At 40.9% G+C, this 22,008-nt stretch overlaps 2 protein-coding genes across 3 annotated transcripts; both read right to left on the bottom strand.

Moving 5' to 3' along the window:
• Nucleotides 1-1,117: 1,117 nt before the first annotated feature.
• sapcd2 (suppressor APC domain containing 2) lies at nucleotides 1,118-11,807 on the bottom strand. Of its 2 annotated transcripts, none has more exons than XM_030743203.1 (6): nucleotides 10,814-11,807; nucleotides 7,173-7,306; nucleotides 4,551-4,697; nucleotides 2,474-2,575; nucleotides 1,627-1,743; nucleotides 1,118-1,527 (listed from the first exon to the last, which is right to left on the bottom strand). In XM_030743203.1, the coding sequence occupies exons 1-6, from the start codon at nucleotides 11,601-11,603 to the stop codon at nucleotides 1,399-1,401; spliced, it is 1,419 nt and encodes a 472-aa protein (XP_030599063.1). In that variant the 5' UTR covers nucleotides 11,604-11,807; the 3' UTR covers nucleotides 1,118-1,398. The 2 variants fall into 2 exon arrangements, with proteins under 2 accessions (XP_030599063.1, XP_030599062.1); XM_030743202.1 differs by having other exon boundaries at nucleotides 1,627-1,746.
• Nucleotides 11,808-17,745: 5,938 nt separating this feature from the next.
• On the bottom strand, nucleotides 17,746-20,473 carry tmem141 (transmembrane protein 141). The gene is made up of 5 exons (XM_030742882.1): nucleotides 20,328-20,473; nucleotides 20,085-20,151; nucleotides 18,911-18,994; nucleotides 18,665-18,775; nucleotides 17,746-18,553 (listed from the first exon to the last, which is right to left on the bottom strand). The coding sequence occupies exons 1-5, from the start codon at nucleotides 20,379-20,381 to the stop codon at nucleotides 18,492-18,494; spliced, it is 378 nt and encodes a 125-aa protein (XP_030598742.1). The 5' UTR covers nucleotides 20,382-20,473; the 3' UTR covers nucleotides 17,746-18,491.
• Between the last annotated feature and the right edge of the window lie 1,535 nt (nucleotides 20,474-22,008).

Genomic DNA, 22,008 nt, shown 5'->3' on the forward strand with positions numbered 1-22,008 from the left:
ATCTCTTCAGAGAATACGCTGATCAGCCACGGCATTAGAGCCACCTGCTTACTATTGTGCAGTTCCCCCACATGACTCCTAAATCCTAAAATCTGATGCACCAGGTCATGGAGGACAGGTCCTCTGGGGGTCTCCTGTGGTGTCTGGCACCGGGACCTTGACAGAGGATCTTTTGGACCTCTGTGGCTCAAGCTTGTCCTGTGTCATCCCATGGATGCTCAACAGGGATGGGGATCCAGAGAGGCTTAAAGCCAAGTCCTTGTCATGTTCCTTGAGCATCCTCAGCGGTGTTTGCAGTGTGCCAGGCCACTGCTATCATGGAGTACTTGACCTGCAGCAGGGTTTAGGTGACTGTTATATATCAGAGTAACATCAACATGAATGCTAAGGCCATAATATTTCCCAACAGAGCATTCCATTGTATCAGGATGATCTGTATTTACTTTGTTTATTTTTTTCTGATATTCACCATCTACTACGTTCATGCTCCACAGCTTTCTTCCACATGCAAACTTCCAAATTTCCCTAATCCACCTCTGCCTCTACGTCTCATTGGCTTGTAGGCTATCCTCTGATATTTTTCCCATCCTAAAAAAAAAAAAACATTCAAAAACTGAGGAACATTTAACATGCTACTATGAAATACAAACTGCTCTTTCAGTAATTCATCTGTCAGTGTTTGAAATGAAATACTGTGAAACCAGGGAAACGTGCTATCAATGATTCATTTACATCAAAGGGGAGAAATACTGAAAGTCAGTGACAAAGTGTCTCTTATACAGATTGAAATAAAGTACCAAAAATGTAATTAGGTCACAGCAAGCGGATGCAGCTAATGATTTGTTTTCGTTTTGAAGAGTATGGCATTTTATTCCATGAGAAACATCCCCTCCCCCCACTTCCACTGTCCAGTAGCTTTTCAAACCACTACTAAGGAGCTGTGGCCAACTCCCGGTGAATGTAAACGTTCATGCTTGTCTGTTTGTTGTGCAGTGGAGCAAAAGAAGCACAGTCTTTTGGGAGTGAAGATCCCTGCAAGAAATGGAGTGATAGGATCAGGAGCCCCGACTGATTTCTTGAGCGTTCCAGTCTTTTTCTTTCTGTTTTTATTTTTTTGTTTGTTTGTTTTTTACCCTAACAGGAGTGTTTTTGTAGGACTCATGAAGGAGAAGTTTAAAAAAAGGATTTAGCACTCGGGTCAGGTCAGACATGCTCACATATAGCAGCAGTGCGTGGTTTGATTTAGAGTGGGAATGCTAATGTGTTATGGCTAAAGGTGCGTCACTGCCGTGAACGGGCAGCCGGGTAAACAAGAGTCAGTTTTACCAGTATGCTGACACGACATCATGATGTCTCCTAGCTGACATTTGGTGTCAGCTAGGACACCAAATTTGTTTTTCAGATAAAGGTGGAATCCAATGTGCTAGTGTCTTGCACGCTGCGGGCTCGGGCCTCAAAAAGCTGCTTTATCAGGGCTGATTTCTCCTGCTCCAGCTGGGTGATCCGCTCACTCTTCTCCGTCACCTCCTTAAAGAAAAGGCGGAAGAGAAGTGAGTGGGCAAAAAACAATCAAAAAAAAGAACAGTATTTTTGGTTGTTTATTGGGGACATATCGCATATGTAAACCTGGGTGAGGAGACGGTTCTGGTCCTTCAGTCTCTGGATGGCTTGTGGAGGTGCTGGAGCAGGAGGCTGGGAGTTAGCTGAGAGAGCTGCTGTCTGAGCTCCGCTGGAAGGAAATGACTGCTAAGGAACAAACAGGAACCTGTTATGTATTTGCTCTACCAGAGTTAAGAACTATAAAAATTTACATGTAGATTACTGTAAACCAGGTTCCCTTTAACTGCTTTGCCTATTTCGAGTTATTTAATCACTGTTATTACAAAGGTTCCTAGTTTGAGAAATATTTACTGCCTTCAACATTTCCAAGTAGCAAAAAAGGAAGATATGCTCTGAGTGGGACTAAATAATGTTTTAAAAACATTTCCAGCTGTTTTACTTTCATTTCTTTCTTTTCAAGCCAACTAAATGATTCTAAGCATACTATTGCTCATGGGTTTTTTTGTGAGTTTCAGGTATTTTATTCTAGAAAAACCAAATCAAAATTTGAGAATGAGTTCCTGACAGAATTCTGGTTAAAAATCACACAGATTTTTAACCAGAATTCTGTCATCTGAGTAGCAAAATATTCACACCCTGTAGCCTTATGGTTGGTTTATGACCTATCATTACACAATTAGTACAGGCTGACATTGCACTTCACTTACAGAAAATAGAACAAGAAATTAATGAAACCACACATGGGGCGTTCCTCTGGAGCTGGAGACAGCCATGCTAAGCAGTACAAACAAAATGCTCCATTTAAATCCACAATCCAGGACTGTAATTAGATTACATCTATAAATCCCAAATCATTAGTAATGCCTGACTTTGCTTAAATCCAAGAACAAAGTAAAACAAAAGACAAACTCACCATTCCTGTGCAGGAAATAAGCTCATTAAGGCAGCGGTTGGCTTCTTGTAATTTGGGAATGAGAACATTCATGCGGCTCTGACTGGCTTCTGTAAAAAAATCCTGAAGAGGAGAGAGCAGGAAAAACAATCAGGATGAAACAAGGAGGGACGATGCCTTGACAAAGCTTTTGTAAGCTTAGGTGAAAAATAGTGTCTAATCAGGTGAAAGTACTTGAGAAACAGTTGCAAAAATATTAATTAAAGCTTGTTATGTATTTTATTTTGATGAGGGTCACTGATTTCCTCTTAATCTGCCTGATCTGGTTGTTAAATTAAAAGTTTCCTGCATTTCCTGCTGACACTTTAAAAGCAGTGACTGGAAAGGGCAACAGAAAGTTGTATCTAAAAGATGGCGGTGGTGCCTTAAATCAGCATTCTTCCTAATTGCCAGCAGGGGGCGACCTCTCCAGTTGCAAAAAGGACCTATTGTATAGAACAGTGGTTCTCAAACTTCAGACTGCTGCGGTTCACCTGAACCGAAATCTGCAACTCTGTGGAAAATGAAGTATTTCCTTTGTGTTTTCATTAATTATTTCTGATGATTGTTGAATTTGGTTTTCCATCAACAGCTTTAGTTTCCAAATCAAAGTTCTTTCCAGCTAATGACAAAACATAAGACAAGTTCTGGAGTAAAAATAGAACGTAAATGAAGAATAATGCTAAGTACAGTAGGTCACTTTTAAATCACAAGGTTTTTGTTTCATTAGTTCAATTTCTTTTAAAAATATAAATATTTGGTGGAAACCTTAAACTATATTACAAAAAAAAAAAAAAAAAACCTCAAGGATTCCAAAAGAAAATGTTTGATGAAAAAATATATTTAATTTTGGAACCAATTTCAAAGGATTTTATCCTATAGAATTAAATATATAATATATATAATTTGATTCATCCTGTAAAGATGCATCTTATCCTGAGTCAGTCTTATAGGATCAACCTGTATAAATGTTTGAAAGCTGCAATTTAGAACATTACAAATTCCTATCTATTTATATTCTTTAAATCTTACAAGAATTAAGGATTTCAGTTAACTGAATTAAAATGTATTTTTCGAAAATGACCCCTCTCCTCACCTCCAGTACCATCACAGCCCACCAGAGGGCTACACCACTATGAAAGTGACCTTACTTTTCACTTGATTTATGCGCTCAGTAAATATTTTCTTTCACTACTAAATTAGTGACTTCAAAATAGGACTTCACAAGCCAAAGGGCGACATCATGCCGGCTACATCTGTCCCACTAAAAATGAATATTACTGTGACAGGAGTTGAGTAAAGTTAACTTGATCTGAACCAAAGCAGAATCATATCAAAGATGTAGTAGGCAGAAATAAATAAGAAAATGAAGAGCCCATCATCATCCTCCAGCTTACTCTGAACCACTTTAATCAGATGCACAGGCACATCTTTTATACAGGGCAAAAAAAATAAAAATAAAATAATCAATGCTGAATTTTGGCTTCACAGGGGATTCCAACCCATCTCTCCCAGGTGAAAGTCTCCTCCTTAATCAGCTGCAAAACCATACTGTTTTTTCCCTTGTACTTTTTATAATGCTTTATAATATTCACCATATCTGATCTGAGAAGACCTGTGATTCTCTAAAGTCTCCCATAACAGGCTAGATTTCCTAAAGCTTGAAAACAGACCCCAGAGGAGGAGCATGGCTGTAGTTCCTTATCAGGCAACTTACAAGATGCTGCCCCAGGGTTATTATTGAGTTTTTTGGGTTTTTTTTTTTTTGGTTTTTTTTAATAAAAACATGTGGCCTACTTCACATTTAATGAACAACCTCAGGAGAACACTCAAGCTGAGTGACCTCCACTTCATACTGAATGCAAGACCATGACAAATTCATGAGGCATTCATTCATTCATTTCAAACATAAATGATTTATAATTTCATGTTTTAAATGATTCGTCTGTATTGTAGATGTTTTAGAAGAGTCTTCTCATGATGTGATACTCTCTATATGAAGTTTATTTTTAATACATATCATACTTTTTAACTGTTTCAGAGCAACATTTGAACTGACCGTGCAGTGCGAGCTTTGGCCAACCTGCCGCTGTCTCTCTGTGACATTGTGGATTTGGTCCTGGTACCATTCTCGGGCCCGCTCCACCACTTCCAGGCCCGCCAGCAGGGAATCCTTCTCCTGTTCCAGTTCTTTCATTTGCTTCAACTGCATGAGTTCAAATTGAAAAGCAGAGGTAGGAGAGTGAAAAGAAGGGGAAGAGAAAAGCTTAGTTAAAAACCTAAAACAAACTCACCTGAAGTCAATTTCTGTGCAGACTTCCCACAGAGACCCCATTGAAAGAAAACATTACATTTTTATGACATCACAAATCGCTACCAAGATTTTTTTTTTTTTTTTTTAAGCTGCCAGCACTCTGCATGGTAGACAAACTCCCATTTTTTTCACAAGAGCATCCACAGCACGCTCTTTTGTGCTGGCCGAGACAATGGCGCCACATCAGTTGTGCGGGACTCTCTCCCATCCTGAACAATGTTTAGAGGAGCAATCAGTCCAGCACTATGGCAACCGCACAGCAACCTAAGAATGGGGTAAACAGCACTTCAACTATGGCCACCCCAGTGTTTGTGAAAGAGAGACAGAGAGGGAGAGATGTGTGAGAGAAAAAGCGCGTGTGTGTGTGTGTGTGTGTGTGTGTGTGTGTGTGTAAGGCTGCAATGAGTTGTGCTGACCAGGCTGTCCATGCAGCAAGCTGCCACAGTTCAAGCCTCATTGCTGGCATTCAGCCACCTGGTGTGTCATCTCTCTATCCACCCATTGCTCCATCCATCCAACCATTCCCGTGCAGCTCCCTACATTCCACAGATCATCGTCCATACACCAGTAAATATGCAGGAAAAAAAAAACAACTACACAAATGAAAGGTTGGGGAGGTCCATGTTTAGAATGAAGTATGGCCCGGTGTCAGTTCTCCCAAAGAAGGGAGCAAAGAAGAGAAAATATGCAGAGAGGAAGCAGAGCAGCAAAAGGCTTGAAACTGTATGGAAGCTTTCCGTGCTGTCAAGGATACCCACAAAAATTCAGATTTGACACCAAACTGACACAAAGAACACAACATGCTTTCAAGCTTGATCTACAAGGAACAGTCAGATATAGGACATTCGTTCAAAAGCTGTAAAAAATCAAATAAAATTTAGGTTATTTATGAATACTTTTTCCAATTACGTGATTAATCTTTTATTCTGTTAAGTGTCCATCAGACTTTTCCTGACATATTTGATTTACCTGAATATTAAAGAAACTAACGCAAGAAATCTATACATCAGGAAATAGCATTTTGATCTGAAGGTTAAAGCTTATCATTTAGTTACTTTTTTTAAAAATAAATCACATTTCCTAGAGCCTTTTTTTGTCACAATCTAACCCAAAAAAGCTAAACTTACACTCAAAACTGTAGCATATCCTCACACTGGAGACACTGTAACCACCAAATAATTGTTACTTTCAACTGAAAAATGACTTGAACCACTGTTCTAATTTAACTTTGTTACTGTTTTGAGCACAAGGACAAACCCCACAAGTGTGGATCGTTAATTTCTACTGTCCATTTCAACTCATACACTGAGCACCTACTGGAAAAACTTTCCACCTCACTGTCACAATTGAATACAAATGCAACATCTTCAAAGCTGTGACATTTTCACTACAAAACCATCTCACAGACAACCTCTAAATGCCTCTGTCCTCTATGACTATCTCTCCCTTTCCTTCCCCATCCCTCTCTCCCTCTCAACCTACTCACCCACAGGAAAAAGTGCAGGGCCTTGCTGCTGTAGAGGCTACTGCTGAGGGGGATGAAGACTGTAGTGTAGGCGGCCCACACAGCCGTCAAGGCTGGGGCAGGCCTGCCAAGCGAGTCCTCTACTTCTACCAGGCCCCTGGGCCCGACTCGGCTCACTACCATCAGGGCAGCAGAGGGCCAAGCCGGCCTGGGGTGGGAGGGACAGAGGGGAGGGGGAGGAGGAGGAGGAGGAAGAGGAGGAGAGGGGCTGGGACAGAGGGGGAATGAAGGGAGTTGGTCAGTGAACCTCTTCAGATACAGAGGCCGAGGGGAGAAGAAAGAGACGGAGACGCCGACACAAACACAGAAAAGGAAGAGGGAGAAGAGATGAGCTGGAAAGAGTGAAAAATGGTGAGGCAGGGGGAGAGAGGAAGAGCGAGAGGAGCTATGAGCTCTGGACCGGAGGGTGGGAGGGGCAAAGTGAGGGGGGAGGCATGAGGGCAGAGTGATGGGAGGGGGATGTGTGGACCAATAGGAGGAGAAAAAGAGGAGAGGCTGAACTGGAAATGTTTTCTCAGCTTGTCAAAATAGATATTTGTCTGTGTTTTATTAAGTTTCCACACAGGCCTCTGTCTCTTTATGACAATCCAGCACAAATATAACAAGGAAAAGGCTTGCCTTCTAAACTACAAGGTGTTATATGCCCTAAGGGTCGCTGCTTATTGTGAAGCTAAAATCCGCCACCCATCAGGTTTTGTTTCTTTCACCAGGTTTTCTTCCCAAACAGGCTTAAACGTAATATTTTCCAACTGGTCTATTTATTTCTGTTTGCATGGTAACTTCATAAAAATAGTGTCTTTAAACATTAAAGAGACGTGTCTGTGGATGTGTGCATCACCAACCATTCCGTAATCCACTCCATTGGAAATGGTGTGCCTCCTCTGCTCTTCCCGGCTCCGCCCGTGTCGCCTGGAGCCTCCGGTAAATCCTGTAGCTGATTCACTCTGAGATCTCGGCAAACCTGATTTCACAACACCTAGACAAACGTGAAACAGACAGTTTCAGGGCAGCAAAGCAGTCTGGGGTGCACTCAGTTAATGACAGTGGATTAAAAACAGAACACACTGCACAATCCCTTGTAAAAACATTTGAAAAAGTGACAGCCTACTTGCAAAGAAAATTAGAAATACTCATATTTTGTGATGGAATATATAGTTCAGGACCTGCCGATCAGGGATCAATATGACCAGTGGCTCCCTCAAGTAAAAAATTATGCTGGGCAGGTTGATTGGCCCACAGTCAATCAGCTGCTGTTTAACTGTAAAGCAAATGAACCCTCATTAATTAGTGGGTTTTCTTGTCAGTATTGCCAGTATTTTCACAATAAAAGCCAATAAACGTTTTTGATCAAACCACCTGTTTGGATATTGAAGCAAAACGTCTTTTTCAGCTGCTCTAATTCACCACCAAACAGGCGCTTTTGCACAGTAACCGCACAACTAAATTAAGAAGACACTAAAATGAAAAGCGTGCAGTATTCAGACCATTTGCTTAGTTTGCCACAAGCTTTAATTTTAGCAGATTTCTTTGCTGAAGGCACCCAGCAGACCACCTGTCTCTGTCAGACACCTTGAATCATTTCAGTCCACTACATGTATTCTTAAGCTTTAGCAGCTAAATATTTACCAGATATAGATTTATAATACATAATATTCTTATAGAAATATAGAATATAGAATATTTCAATATAGAAAGTAATTAAATATTTTGTGGGCTTCTAGAACTCTCCAAGGAGGCAGCAAAGAAAGTCTGCATATAGTCCAACAAATTAAAAAAAAATTCTTGCTAATGTTTCACACCCTCAGGTGGTCCTGTCAAATCTTTATGAGAATACATTTTATTCTAACAAGTAACAAAGAGTGAGAAAAAACTTGAATTGATGCATTTGGACTGCCAGTTTTTAACCACAGGAGGGGGCTGCACTCCATAAATGTGTTCCGTATCAGCAAAGCAGTGTTTTTATTACGTGCTGCATGCACTAATCTAGCAGTATTTCTAGTTTCTATTTTATTCCAAAGCATTCAGTCAGTGTCCCTTGTGTGAATACTTGAAGGTAATATGTAAACCATCTGAGCTGTTTCCAGAGCCTTGTTGGTGCTTCTAAAGTGAAATGTGTAGCTAGCAGTGTGTGGGCCTTTAGTGTTTAACAAGTGAAGGACTGGCAGAAGACATTTATTAGGATTATTTCCCTAAGACAGAGATGTGATCTTATTTACTAAAGAGGCAAACTTGGATTTCACACATTGCAGTCAAAGCAGGAGTAAATCTGGTTCCAATTACTCCATAGATGGCATATAACAAGGTTTCTCTGTTGGGATGTAGAACTGGTTCCAGATCATCTAATACGTTACAATCATTGGCTCCAGGCTTATCACGTCCTTTTAGCGATGCTTGAATGTTTGTCTAACAGTTGCACATTGCAAAACAGTGACGTCAAACTCAAGGCAGTCAAGCCCTGTTTCTACACTCCATTCAGACTCTGAGATAATAAAACTGTTGCATCACTGACAATAAGCTTAAAGCATATGCCTGTTTATTTTTCCCACTTGGATAATAATCAGGAATCAGTGAGAGAATCAGTAAAGGACCAGACCTGTAAACTGAATCAATAACAGCACTGGTATCAGTATAATCTAATCAAAATCATCTCTGTTCTTTTGCCCACATCTCCTTTAACTCTTCTTTCAGCTCCCTATAAGTGCGGGGTTAGAAAATGTTTTCCTTTTCCTGAGATCATCCCGTCACAGCTCAGGTGCACGTAGGTCTGATTAAGTGGAGGCTATCTCCAAGCTGTTCAAACTAAGCGTGTAAAGTCTGCATGTATCATATCTCAGCTGTATTTTTCTCCCCGGTATATTCTGTGGTATTTTATCATCATCAGATTTTTAGATTTGAGTGCACAACACCACCCCCGCTTTCCCTAAACCAGCAGACAGGGAAAGACAGAGCGAGTGTCTGGAATATGTGATGAAGTTCACGGCATTGGGGAGGATTTCACTGCTGCTGTGTGCTGTAATCTGAACTAATCCAACAGGGTTTGGATGCATGTGAGAGATTACAGCATGGGCGCTGCTGGCCAGTCTGTAATATGGCCAAAAGTGTGTGGACATAAGCTGCACACTCCTTCATGATGATTTAATATTTTGGCCAGTAATATGCTGTTATATCAGCCTGCAAACTTCTGCTGATTTTGGAATCTGGCTTATAGTCAGCACCTAATTCCAGTTTAGCCACAAAGCTGGAAGAACACCACTGTCTAAAATTAAAAGATTTCCCTTGATTAAAAAAACAAAACAAAACAAAAATGCCGACAAAAGCAAACAGAAGTATGTCAGCCTTTGTGTCTGAACATTAGTAAAAGTGAGAATTCACGCTGTTCTTACTGCAAATGGTATAAGCAGTTAAAGCCCAGAGGGCTCGAAAGAGAGACTGCTAGAGTGTCACTCTTATTATAGCTCCACACAGGCCTGACTGTAGAGAGATGAGGCAAATTCAGACAGGCTCTGGTTGAGTGTATGTGACTATGTGAAAGAGCAAAAAAGGAACTGTTGGTCCATATATGACAATCTGATATTAAAGAGATAATGCTGGCAAACATCACCAGCAGGTCCTCGGATACTTCCACCACAGCAGGGTGAAACCAGACATAAATACTTGAGAATCTGCAGTTTCTAACACAATCTGTGGCCTGGCTCGGGGTTAATAACAGCAATTATTCAACTAGCCCCTGTTTAAGCCATGACATAATACTAAGGAGAGTGCTATCAAAATCCAAAAGACTGTTATTTGACTCCCTTCAATGTTCCCTTTTTGAACCACTGGAAAACTTCAGCTGAATGACAAACAGTGATTTGCAAAAAAAAAAAGACAGAAGAAAACAAAACTGCTTCAATCGTGCACTTGTGTTCAGTGGCCCCAGTTAAATTATAATAGTGGAATGAAGAAGGTAGGACTGCAGTGGACCTATCACCTTAGCCCTGGTATCCTCAATTAGGAACTATTCAGATACAGATTAGATAATGGTTGTATCTTGCATGGGCTTGAAAAAACAGTAGCCTTCAAACAATAAAAATGTATTATTTAATCCCCCCAGAATATTTGACTATAATAATAATTCGGGTTAGGCAATGGCAAAAATCTCTGTTTTATATAACTTAGATCAATCTCTGACATTCAGATCATATTGGGGTTTGGTAATTATGATTGCCGATTATTACTATGTTATTAAAATTTTAAGGGCTAAATCATAATAAAGGCTTTCGGGGATGACTTTATATGGTTATAGAAGTTCATACAACTGCATGAAAGCAACATATTGCATAGACTGAGCTAATATACTGTTTGCATCTGTGTTTAATGTGTAGTAATGATTTTGCTGTTATAAATAATAACATAAGGAGTCCTAGATAAACTCTCTGACCCCCTTATACACTTGCAGGAACGAAGTTTTCTGTCAGTGAATGGCTATCATGATGTCACTTACTTGGTCGCTGGAGCTGCGGTGACTCCAGCGCCAGCGACTCAATGGACCTGCCCCTGCTCTGCTGGGGCTGTGCCGGTTTAGTAACATGGCCCGTCTCGGTACGGTAACACCCGCCCTCTGTAGGGACGGGAATCCGCTCCAAACTACGCCCGGATCTCTCGAAGCCCGCGCTGTACCGCACAGATCCACACGCCGGGTACCCAGACCCTTCCTCCGGCCTGGCCCGGTTCTGCTGGGAGGGTGCCCGGTGCTGCTGGGTGTTCGTCACGTTACTCGGCCCTAGCGGTCGGACCTTGTTCTCGACCCGAGTCCCGACGTTGCATGTGGACAGCGGGGCGAGTTTCTGGTGCTGCTTGGGAGCCTGCTGCGGGTGCACAGCAGCCTGGGCCTTGAAGTTGGCGCTGTTCTCCGGGTTGAGCATGGAGTACCGGAGCCCCGCAACAAAGCGCTCAAAAGTGAGACAGCCATGCGGTGGTGTGACCCTCCTGAGGCAGCCCAGCACTCCGCCCGGCAGGTCCCGAGTATCTGCGCCCTGCCAGCGGCTCTCGATCTCCGAGATGTGGACATAGCCGCGGCCACCGTCATCCAAAATGTCAAACAGGGTCCTTAAACTGTGCAGGAAGGCTTTGGGCAGGCCATCTGTTGAATACTCACTTTCTTTGGGCTGCATTGTGGCCGTTTTAAAGCCGCCTGCGGGTCCCTGAAACACCTCTTTCCTCGGCCCAACTCTGCCGTAAATCACTGAGGTCCCGTTCAGCTTGCAGCCCTGGTCAGTCGCTATCAAAGCCATGAAGGTAATGATACTCTCTACAAACTAATCAATAAAAAAACCACACTAACTGTATGTAAACACAAAAGCTGAAGATACAGAGTATAAAAGAAATTCCTGACTACTTACTGAACAACAAAAAAAACATATCCTTATTAACTTTTATCCTCCCAAAAATCCCCCCCTGTACATGTCTTGTGAGGATCTACCTCCTCCGCTCTGAGATCCATACTTTCCTTTTTGTGCCCTGGACCGCCCTTCAAACGGTTGTGCGCGAGCATCCCGGGATCAGCCATTGGCCGCGGTGTGCACGAGCTGAGCGCTCATTGGCTCTGAGCTGAGGTCGGCTCCAGTTTGAGTTGTGCTTTTGTTAATACTAAAGCTGCTGAGACGTTATTCATAAAGCCTGGATATTATTATGCCCAGGGCCCTTTTAATAAAGAAAAAGACGTGCAAACTTTTCACCTCACACCCATCATAGACGATACAGAAGCCCTTTTGTTTAATATTAAATACCTTAAAATTTTAAAGTTGAATTGAATAGGCTGCTGATATGTTTTATATATCCCACTTTTATGCTATTCATTCAGGAATTTAACCCTTTGTCTGTGTTAAACTGACTAACACATAGCGGCTGTGCATAATAAAAGACTTTAGTGCAGCATAAGGCACTCTAGCAGGCAAACTATCTTACTGTAAAACCTCATAAAGCATTTCACTGCAACATTTTTTTAATTCTAAAATGCAGTAGAAGGTTGCAGGTTGCTCAACTTATCCTCTCCTCTTCATTTTGGTACTTGCATGGGCTGCAAGATATTCACTGCAGACAGCAACACTAAGTTCAGTACTGCAAAAAAGTATTTGCCCCCTTCCTGATTTCTATTTGTCACACTTAAATGTTTCAGATCATCAAACAAATTTTGATATCAGACTAATATATCCCAAGAAAAATACAAAATGCAGTTTTTAAATGATGTTTTCATTTATTAAGGAAAAAAACTATCCAAACCTGACCCTGTGTGAAAAAGTAATTGCCCCCCCCTAAACCTAAAACTGGTTGTGCCACCCTTCACAGCCAGAACTGCAACCAGCAATGTCTTTCACATCGATGAGAAGGAATTTTGCTCCACTCTTCTTTGTATGGAGGGTTTTAAAGCATGAGCAGCTTGTTTAAGGTCCTACAAAACATTTCAGTGGGACTAGGCCACTCCAAAACCTCCATTTTATTTTCTTTTTTGTTCTTTTTGTTGTTGTTTTTTTGAGTCATTCAGAGGTGGTCTTGCTGGTTTGGTTTGGATCATTGTGCAGCTGCATGTCCAGCTTCAAGTGCTCTCGATCTTCAGTGCACGAACTGATGGTCGGACATTTTCCTTCAGGATTTTCTGGTAGAGAGCAGAATTCATAATTCCATCAATTACTGCAAGTCATCCAGGTCTTGAAGCAGCAAAACAGCCTCAGACCACCACCATGTTTGACTGCTCGTATGATGTTCTTTTCATGAAATGCTGATATTTTTATACCAGAGCTAACTGGATTCAAACCGTCCAAAAGTTTAACTTTTGTCTCATCAGTTCACAGAATATTTTCCCAAAAATCTTGGGGATCATAAAGACGTCTTTTGCAAAATGTGAGACAAGCCTTTGTGTTTTCTCTCCCATAGATCCCATTTTTGCCCAGTCTCTTTCTTATTGTTGAATCATGAACTCTGACCTTAACTGAGGCAAGTGAGGTCTGCAGTTCTTTTGATGTTCTCCTGGTTTCTTTTGTGACCTCCTGGATGAGTCATCGATGGACTATTGGAATAATTTTGGTAGGCCGGCCACTCCTGGTAGAGTTCACCACTGTTTCAGGTTTTCTCTATTTGTGGATAATGGTTCTCACTGTAGTTCACAGAAGTCCCAACGCCTTAGAAATGCTTTTGAAACCCAATGGCTTTGTTTCTTATCTGTTTCTTTAGATTGTAGCATATGTTGCTTTTTGACATCTTTTAGCCTACTTCACTTCGTCAGACAGGTTCTGTTTAAGTGATTTCTTGATTCAACAGGTCTGGCTATTAATCAGACATGGGTGTAAGCTAGTGAAATTGAACTCACCTTTCCAAAAAATGACAATAAACACAGTTAATTCATCATTTAACAAAGGGAAGGGGAAATACTTTTTCACATAGAGCCAGGTAGGTTTGAATAGCATATTTCCCTTAAAAAAAGAGCTGTAAAGTCAAATAAAAAAAATCAATAAAAATAAAACAGCTAAATTCTAACAATGGTAAAAACAGTCAAATAAAAGAGCAATAGAAAACATTTACAGTGAGCTTGACCAGAGCATGGGGGAATTCAGATTTGACTAAAAGCAAGTGAAAAGCAATTGAGTCTTTAGAGCTGATTCAAAATGGTTGAACAGGTTCTTATATGAGAAGGTAAACTATTCCAGAGCCTGGGGGCACTAACAGCAAAGGCTGTTGTGATATGTTGTGGAGCTAATCCATGGAGGGCTTTAAAAGCAAATAATACAATTTTTAAATTAATTAGAAATGTCACAGGTAGGCAGTGCAGCTGAGCTACAACAGGAGTGATGTGCTGTCTTTTCTTTGTAATAAAGCATTGAAGAGCTGCATTTTGAATGATCTGCAAATGAGAGAGAGCAGAAATGGGCAATCCTATGTACAGGGAGTTACAGTACAGCTGAGTTACAGCTGAGAGGTGAGAAAGGTGTGGACAACTGTTTCTAAATCCATTAGTGACGAAACTGGCTTTAATTTAGCCATGATTCTCAGTTTGTAAAAGCTGTCCTTCACACTATTCCAGATTTGATTGTTAAAAGTCAAAGTAATATCAATGAAAAAAAAACAACACGATTTTAACTACAGTTTGGACATACCTGGATAACATAACTGGATAACTTCAGTTTTGCTATTGTTTAACTGAAGTGCCATCTAGGATTTCAGATCATTAAATAAGTCAAAGATGTTCTTCATGGAGTGGTCACTGTTTGGCATGACGAGTAGATAAAACTGGGTGTCACCCCAGTTTTAAAAAGATGGAAAGATGGAGTCAAGGGTGTAGCATATATAATGAAAATGAAAGAGGACCTAAAATGGATCCTTGAGGGATGCTGCAGTTAATGGAAGCTGGAGACGAGGAAAAGTTTCCTATTCGGACATCAAAGATTCTGTCTTTCAGATATGAGGAAAACCAACCTCGTGCTCCAAATGTTTAAAAAAATGCCATGGTCAAATGCTGAATTAATCAACAGACAAAAGGATATCGTTATACACCTTTAACAGGGCAGATCTGAACTACAAAATCCAAACTTTCTCAAATATATTAAAAGTATTTAAGAAGGAAATGGTACTAACCTGATTTAAAGTTTGAGCTTTAAATCAGTTTATTACCAATTAGAACAATAGCTATAGGTAATACATTATGAATACAGGACATGCTATGTATCTTCATGACTCCCTTAATCATACATCAACTTTCATCAAAGATTTTCTCTCAGTGAGTTGTCTCTGTCTTTGTTCAACGTTCAGAAAGTCAAACCACATCACAACCTTTTTTGACACTTTTCCTCTTGGTCCTTCTTTAGCTATGAGTCACATGGAAAAACTGTTTGCACAGAAGTATGTTTATCTTTGACCTGCCCAGACTTGAACTGTCCTTCCCATTGTCATCTGCACAGGATGAACCAGTGATTTACCTGGAACCTGCCTTGTCAAGAGGAATGTGTTGTAATTACCACCTAATGCTTACTTTACAGTTATTTTTCCTGTCAGGCCAGATTTTTAAATTGCATGCTTTCCTTGCCTCCTGTACCAAATGCACAGTCAGGACACATAATCAATAACCCCCCCCTATGGGCACACCCCTCTCCCGGTGCCAGTCAGTCACACACCAGTTGTTCTCATTAACACATTAATTTATCTGGATTGATTAGCACTGCAGGCTACAAATAAGAGCCAAATAGCAGAAGAGGCTTCGATTTTTCCGCTGTGGGGCCGGGATCTTTTTTGTTTTAGGACTTTTTGCATTTCAGGCTCAATTTTTATATAACCAGTGAAAGACAGTGAAAGAAATAAGAGAGAGACACTGGACAGCTACAGCTCTGCTCAGTGCAATCGTTCAGCTCACAGGGTCAGACAACTGAGCGCTCACTCCTGCCCTCCCTATCTCCCCCACTCATGTTGTCATGCACGTGCACTGCTATAGCTGCTGCACAAGCCAGCCAAACCCTTACACACTCACACCAACACACATTGGGTTTTGAAAATCATGCCAGTGTTGTCAAGTGTGCCCGCAAGGCCAGTCTATACTGCCATTTGCTTTTTTTTTTTTTTCCTGGTCATGTACTGATACTCTTCTCCACTGGACAGTCAGTCCTCTCGTGGAACGCACTCTTTCCCCTCATTATCTCCTGTTTGCTCTGATTCTCAAAGTCTTCCCCTTCAGCAGTATCGGTGTTCATGTGACAAAGGATTTGAGAGCTTATTCAGTACATGAAGCCTGATTTTTTATTTTTTTTTTTTGGAGAGAGACTTCAAAACCTTCAAATGCTGGAGGTGTTAAATTAAATCTGAATTACTGTGGGAGGACAAGAGCGAGAGGAATTAAGAGTGGGGGTTGACTCAAGCTGAGCAGAGGAAAAAAGGAATCTCATACCAAAGCCAAAATCTTTCATTATTCAGAATGCATTTACTATGAGAATCTCCCACATTGTCTTATTTTCGCTCTCTCTCAAACATGCTTTCCACTTATCTGGTGTGAGTTTGTGTTTTTAGCTCTCCAAATCGTTCTCTGTGAATCGAAGGTTTGGACTTTGGTCATTTCATTCACTTAAGGTGCTAACACGTTTCCTTGAAAGACTCTATTGTTTCAATGCCCTGCACTGCATGGTGCAGAATTTATGCTACTTTTGCAATCCATCCATCCATTTACTTCTGCCTATCCAAGTTGAGGGGGTGGGGGGCTGGAGCCTATCCTAGCTGCCTTATTGTACAAATAAATCTAGAGAAAGCAGAATAGAGTGAATCACATTTTTTTTTCTGCTCATGTTTGCCTCCACTATGCAATTCCATATTGACAGGATTCTTAGACTGAAAAATTATGAAAGAAGTATTATTTTGTATGTTACACTGTCTTTCTTCAGGCTCTAGATTTGAGCCAGAAAAAAAGATTAAAGTTGATCAAATCTGTCTTTCGGTTCATAATTCTGTTTGTCTTTACGGTCTTCAGGATCCTGGTTTTGTCATAAGCTTAAGATATTCAAGTTGTTAATTTACAGTAATGCAAGAATTGGGAGTATTTTTCTCAGTGTTCCATAAATAGCTCGTTAAGTGTGAGTCTATTCACATTTTTGTTTGTTTTTATACAGCGTTCAGCATGCCGATGCAAAGCTTCTCGCCTCCAGCACAGCAGATGCAAGAAGATATTTGCTTGGTGTATTTAAAATTTTTAAATACATCCAAATACATCCTAACCTGGAAGTTAGAGGTATACACTTCACCAGCCACTTTGTTAGGTACACCTTGCTATTACTGGGTCCAATTTGACGACCGCATCACGCAGTTGCTGCAGATTTTGTTGGGTGCATGAACACAGCGTTCAAGAAGCCAGTTTGAGATGATCTGAGCTTTGTGACATGGTGTGTTGCCCTGCTGGAACCAACAATCAAAAGATGGGTACACTCTGGTCATAAAGTGATAGACATGATCAGCAACAATGCTCAAGTAGGCTGTGGTTTTTAAACGATGCGCAGTTGATACTAAGGGGCCCAAAGTGTGCCAAGAACACATCCTCACACCATTACACCGGGAGCAGCAGCCTGAACTGTTGCTTTCATGTTCTTTGCACCAAATTCTGACCCTACGATCTGAATAAGGAGTGATTATTTGACCTACCGTTCTAACAGCTTGAAGCAGTCTGGTCCTTCTCTTCTGGACTCTGGCATCAACAAGGCATTTCTGCACTGAAAACTCCCACTTAAATATCTTCTCTTAAACCCTGGAGAAGGTTGTGTGGGAAAATCCCAGTAGATCAGCAGTTTCTGAAATACTCAGAAAAGCCCTTCTGACACCAACAACTATGCCACCTTCAAAGTGACTAATCACCTTTCTTCCCCATTCTGATGCTCAGTTAGAACTTCAGCAGGACGTCTTGACCATGTCTACATGCCTAAATGCATTAAGTGGCAGCCATGTAATTGGCTAATGAGATATTGGTGTTACCAAGCAGTTGAATAGGTGTACCTAACAAAATGATCAGTGTATTTGATACTGATCCTGTGTATTTGGCTTTGAGACCTGCTCCACTCTAATAGCTGTACATTACTCATCTCTTGCCCTATTTTCAAAAAAGGCAATCATGTGGGCGTCTTTGGGTGAGAGGAGGATGGTAGACTGTGTTATTTCATTGTACTACACTGATAAAATATATTGCATTCACTCCCCACATGTTTTGACATATATAAAACCCAATTTATGAAATACAGCAGGAAAATGCTGTTTTTGTTTTGGTGCTATATATTTTAAGTAGTAACTGTATAATTTACATATTTGAAAAACGAATCAGTTTTGTTTTTAACACATTATTGAAGAAAATGCCAACCAGTGGCTGGTTTTGGAGATGCACTGTTAATTCTGTGGCACGACAACCCTGCACATCCAAATAATAATAATACTGGTTCACAAGCTTAAAATCTGATTCCTACAAAAAAAAATCCTCAACTAATTCCTGACATCTGAGTCAGGAAAACCACTTTTTTTTTTTTTTTAATCCACACATTGATGCTCTTATGAAATTCAAAAGCTCATGAGGGCCACACAAAGGTGCAAAGCATCACAAAGCTTTCTCTGTACATATTTACAGCTAAACAGTCATTATATTGTAGATTATAAAGTTTGTCTGAAACTGTTTTTCATTCCATCACATCGCCATATTTTGTCTTTTGAGGTTCTTTTGGTTCCTCTGGTTGGGGTACTGAAAGAAAATAAAGAGAAAGGTAGACGTGAAGCATACAGGCTTCATTTGGTGCATCGTAAGTGAAGAAATGAGGCTTCACATATCATACGTTTTCTGCACTGTGCTCACCTGCAGGTGGTGACCTGTCTGGGACGTTGCCCGTTTCTAGCAGCAACCACAGGTCTGAACATTTCTGCGTTTCCCAGCGAGTCACTGCATAACTGCCCACTGATGACGCCACTGAGAGCACAGAGGGGAAATTACACATGGGAGAGACAGAGGCTTCAGTGGCAGCGCTGATGCAACGTCTACATTTGAAAGTTAAACATCTCTTTATGTATTTTTATTGTACCAATCAAATATTTCACTCTTCACCTATCGAAATGAGCAGGTTCCATTGAAGGGGATAAGGAAGCCTCCTCTGTAGCGCCTTCTGAATTGCAAAGAAACCTGCAAAACCTGTGCAAACAACACAACTCAGTCACATCTAAAAACAAGGAGAAACACTCACACTTTTAGTTCCACTGATTTTCTCATTGCTACTTTTTCTTTTTTTTTTTTTTTAAATCAGACTTATTTCTAGATCAAACCTAAAATGGTGAGTGGTTAGGGTTCACACCACAAACAGGTAAATGCCATCAGCAGCGGGCACTGGATTTGATTCTCAGCTGACTGGACATTTGCTGCATGTCATTCCCATGCTTTCTGAATAAAGGTGAAAATGTCAAACTAGCTTTTGTTTGGAGGACTTTTGTTGTAGCCACTGCTCTTATACTTTGTGTGTGTGTGTGTGTGTGCGCAAGTGAGAGAGAGAGAGAGTGTTGGGGGTGGGGGAAAAGCAATGAATATGAAGCACTAAAAATGTATTTCCAAAAATAGGGTTAGGGTTAGGTACCAGGTTGTACCCCCTTTTAACTTCAGAACTGCTTTCATTCTTTATGGCATAGATTGAAACAGGTGCTGGAAACATTCTTCAGAGTCTGGTCATATTGACATGATGGCGTCACAGTTTCTGCAGATTTGTCAGCTGCATGCAGCTCCTGTTCCACATTCAACATGCTGCAGAAGTCTTAGTGAAATAACGATTGCTATTATTATGAATCTTTTTATAATACAATCATCATCCCTCTGTACTGATTTCAGTGTGATGTTTGTTGATACAGTACCACAAACCTTTACGGAACACAGCTCCCTCTTGTGGTGTATCCTCGCTGTAAATGTCACCGGTCCTTTGCAGTGCTTGTCCACATATTGCAAAACTCATTATACATTACAAAGGTTTTTGTTTGTTTGTTTTTTTTCGCTTGTTTGTCTTGACGTTCAGCAGAAATTTCAGCACAAGCCAGTAAAAAAATAATAAGTGGGGCTCAGAATTACACAAAAACGAAACGGAACACAGCCAACAAGGGTTTAGAGTTAAGCATTAGGAATTTGCAAATAGAAGAAACCCCATGACGTGAACTGGGAAAGTTTCTGACATGGACTGACCCATTACTTATTTAAAGCGACAGATCTGGAAATAAAACAAACACACACACAAAAGTATTACCCAGCACAAAGGTCCCAGTCCCCTTCATGAAAGCATGAGACTGACAGGCTGCGTAGCTCTCCAAACCCTGAGAGACAACAAACAAAAACAGCTCTCACTGCACGTCCGAGCCTATTAAACATTTCTATTCAGTCTATGGAAAAGGTGTCACTGTGTGCAGCAGCTGATTTACTCCAAATGTGCAGCTGTACAGTGTCCCCCAGATTCCAGAGGTAATAACAACACAAACAAACTAAAACCCACCGGGTGTTTGGCCGCCAACGCGTCGTCCACTTTGGTAAGGCCGAGATTAACCATGCTGAATCTGGAGGTTACAGTTTTATATGAAATAGCAACTCTAGCTGACTCCCTGCCTTCTCAGTCCACAGGCTGACTTAGCTGCACTGTTAAGAAACAACAACAAACACGGAAGAAGGGGAAAAGAGCAGACTGTATAAAACTGTAGTGACATCTAATGGGAGGAAAGCAGTACTGCAGCCTCTAGCGATTTCAACTCAAGGTGTTTGAGTGTGATGATCATGGGCAGAAGGCCCGGTGTCTTGTGTACTTTTGGTTATGTTTTGTTATATCTTTGATTATGTTTATTAATTTCCTTTTTGTGTAGATTATTAGTTTGCTATAGTTTTGAGTTTAGCTTGGTTTGTTTCCCATTCTTGTCTTCCCTGTGTTTTTGTGTTTCTGACGTCTGTGTCTTCCCCATGTTATCACATGTTTAGATTCCCTTTGTCCAGTCTTCTGTGTTGTCTTGTTTTCTTGTTTGGTTATTTCCTGTTTTAGTTTGACAGTCTGGTGCTCCCTATGTGTCGTGTTAATTTTGCTTCCCTTGTTTAATTAGTTAGATTCTGTTCACCTGTGCCCTGTGTGCCCCAGCTGTTTCCTTTCTCCCATTATTACCTCCTGTGTGTATTTAGGCCCCTGTGTTTGTTCTGTTCTCTGTTGCATCCTCCCTCATGGAGGTGTGGTTTTGTGCCAGTTTTGCTGTTGTTCAATCAACCTCAGTTTTGTTAAGTTTTCCTAGTTTTTGTGTGTTTTGGATTATTTTCTGTAAACAAACCAGCATCTACATTCAGTTTTGCTGTCAGAGTTCTGCTTTTGGGGCCACCCTGCTCACCACACTGCTCGTACATGACTTAGAGAAAAACACAACATATCACATGAATAAAATAAAAAGATGCACTCACCAATCACTTTACTAGATACACCTGTTCAACTGCTCAATGCAAATATCTAATCACCCAATCACATGTCAACAACTCAGTGCATTTAGGCTTGCTGACATGGTCAAGATGACCTGCTGAAGTTCAAGCCGAGTATCAGAATGGGGAAGAAAGGTGATTTAAATGACTCTGAATGTGGCAGGGTTGTTGGTACCAGCCAGGCTAGTCTGAGAATTTCTGAAACTGCTGATCTGCTTGGATTTTCCTACACAACCATGTAGGTTTACAGAGAATGGTCAGAAAAGAGAAAATATCCAGTGAGTGGCAGTTCCCTGGACGAAAGTGCCTGGTCGAGGACAGAGAGAAATGGCCAGACTGCTTTTAGCTGATAGGAAGGCAACAGCTACAGCAGTAGAAGACCACACTGGGTGCCACTCCTGTTAGCTAAGAAGGGGAAACTGAGGCAATACAATTCACACAGGCTCTCAGAAGATTTGAAAAAATGTTACCTGGTCTAATGAATCTCAGTTTCTCCTGTGATATTCAAATGGTAGAGTTCAAAGTTGCTCAGATCATCTCACACTGACTTCTTAAACATGACAATGAGTTCACTGTACTCAAATAGTCACCAGATCTCAATCCAAGAGAGCACCATTGATATATGGTGGAATGGGAGATTGGCGTGATTGGATGTGCAGCCAGTAAAGCTGGAGCAACTGTGTGAAGCTAAAAATCTGTGAGGAATGTTTTCAGCAACTTGTTGGATC

The sequence above is a fragment of the Archocentrus centrarchus genome, chromosome 12, assembly GCF_007364275.1.
Source record: "Archocentrus centrarchus isolate MPI-CPG fArcCen1 chromosome 12, fArcCen1, whole genome shotgun sequence".
Classification (NCBI taxonomy): domain Eukaryota; kingdom Metazoa; phylum Chordata; class Actinopteri; order Cichliformes; family Cichlidae; genus Archocentrus; species Archocentrus centrarchus.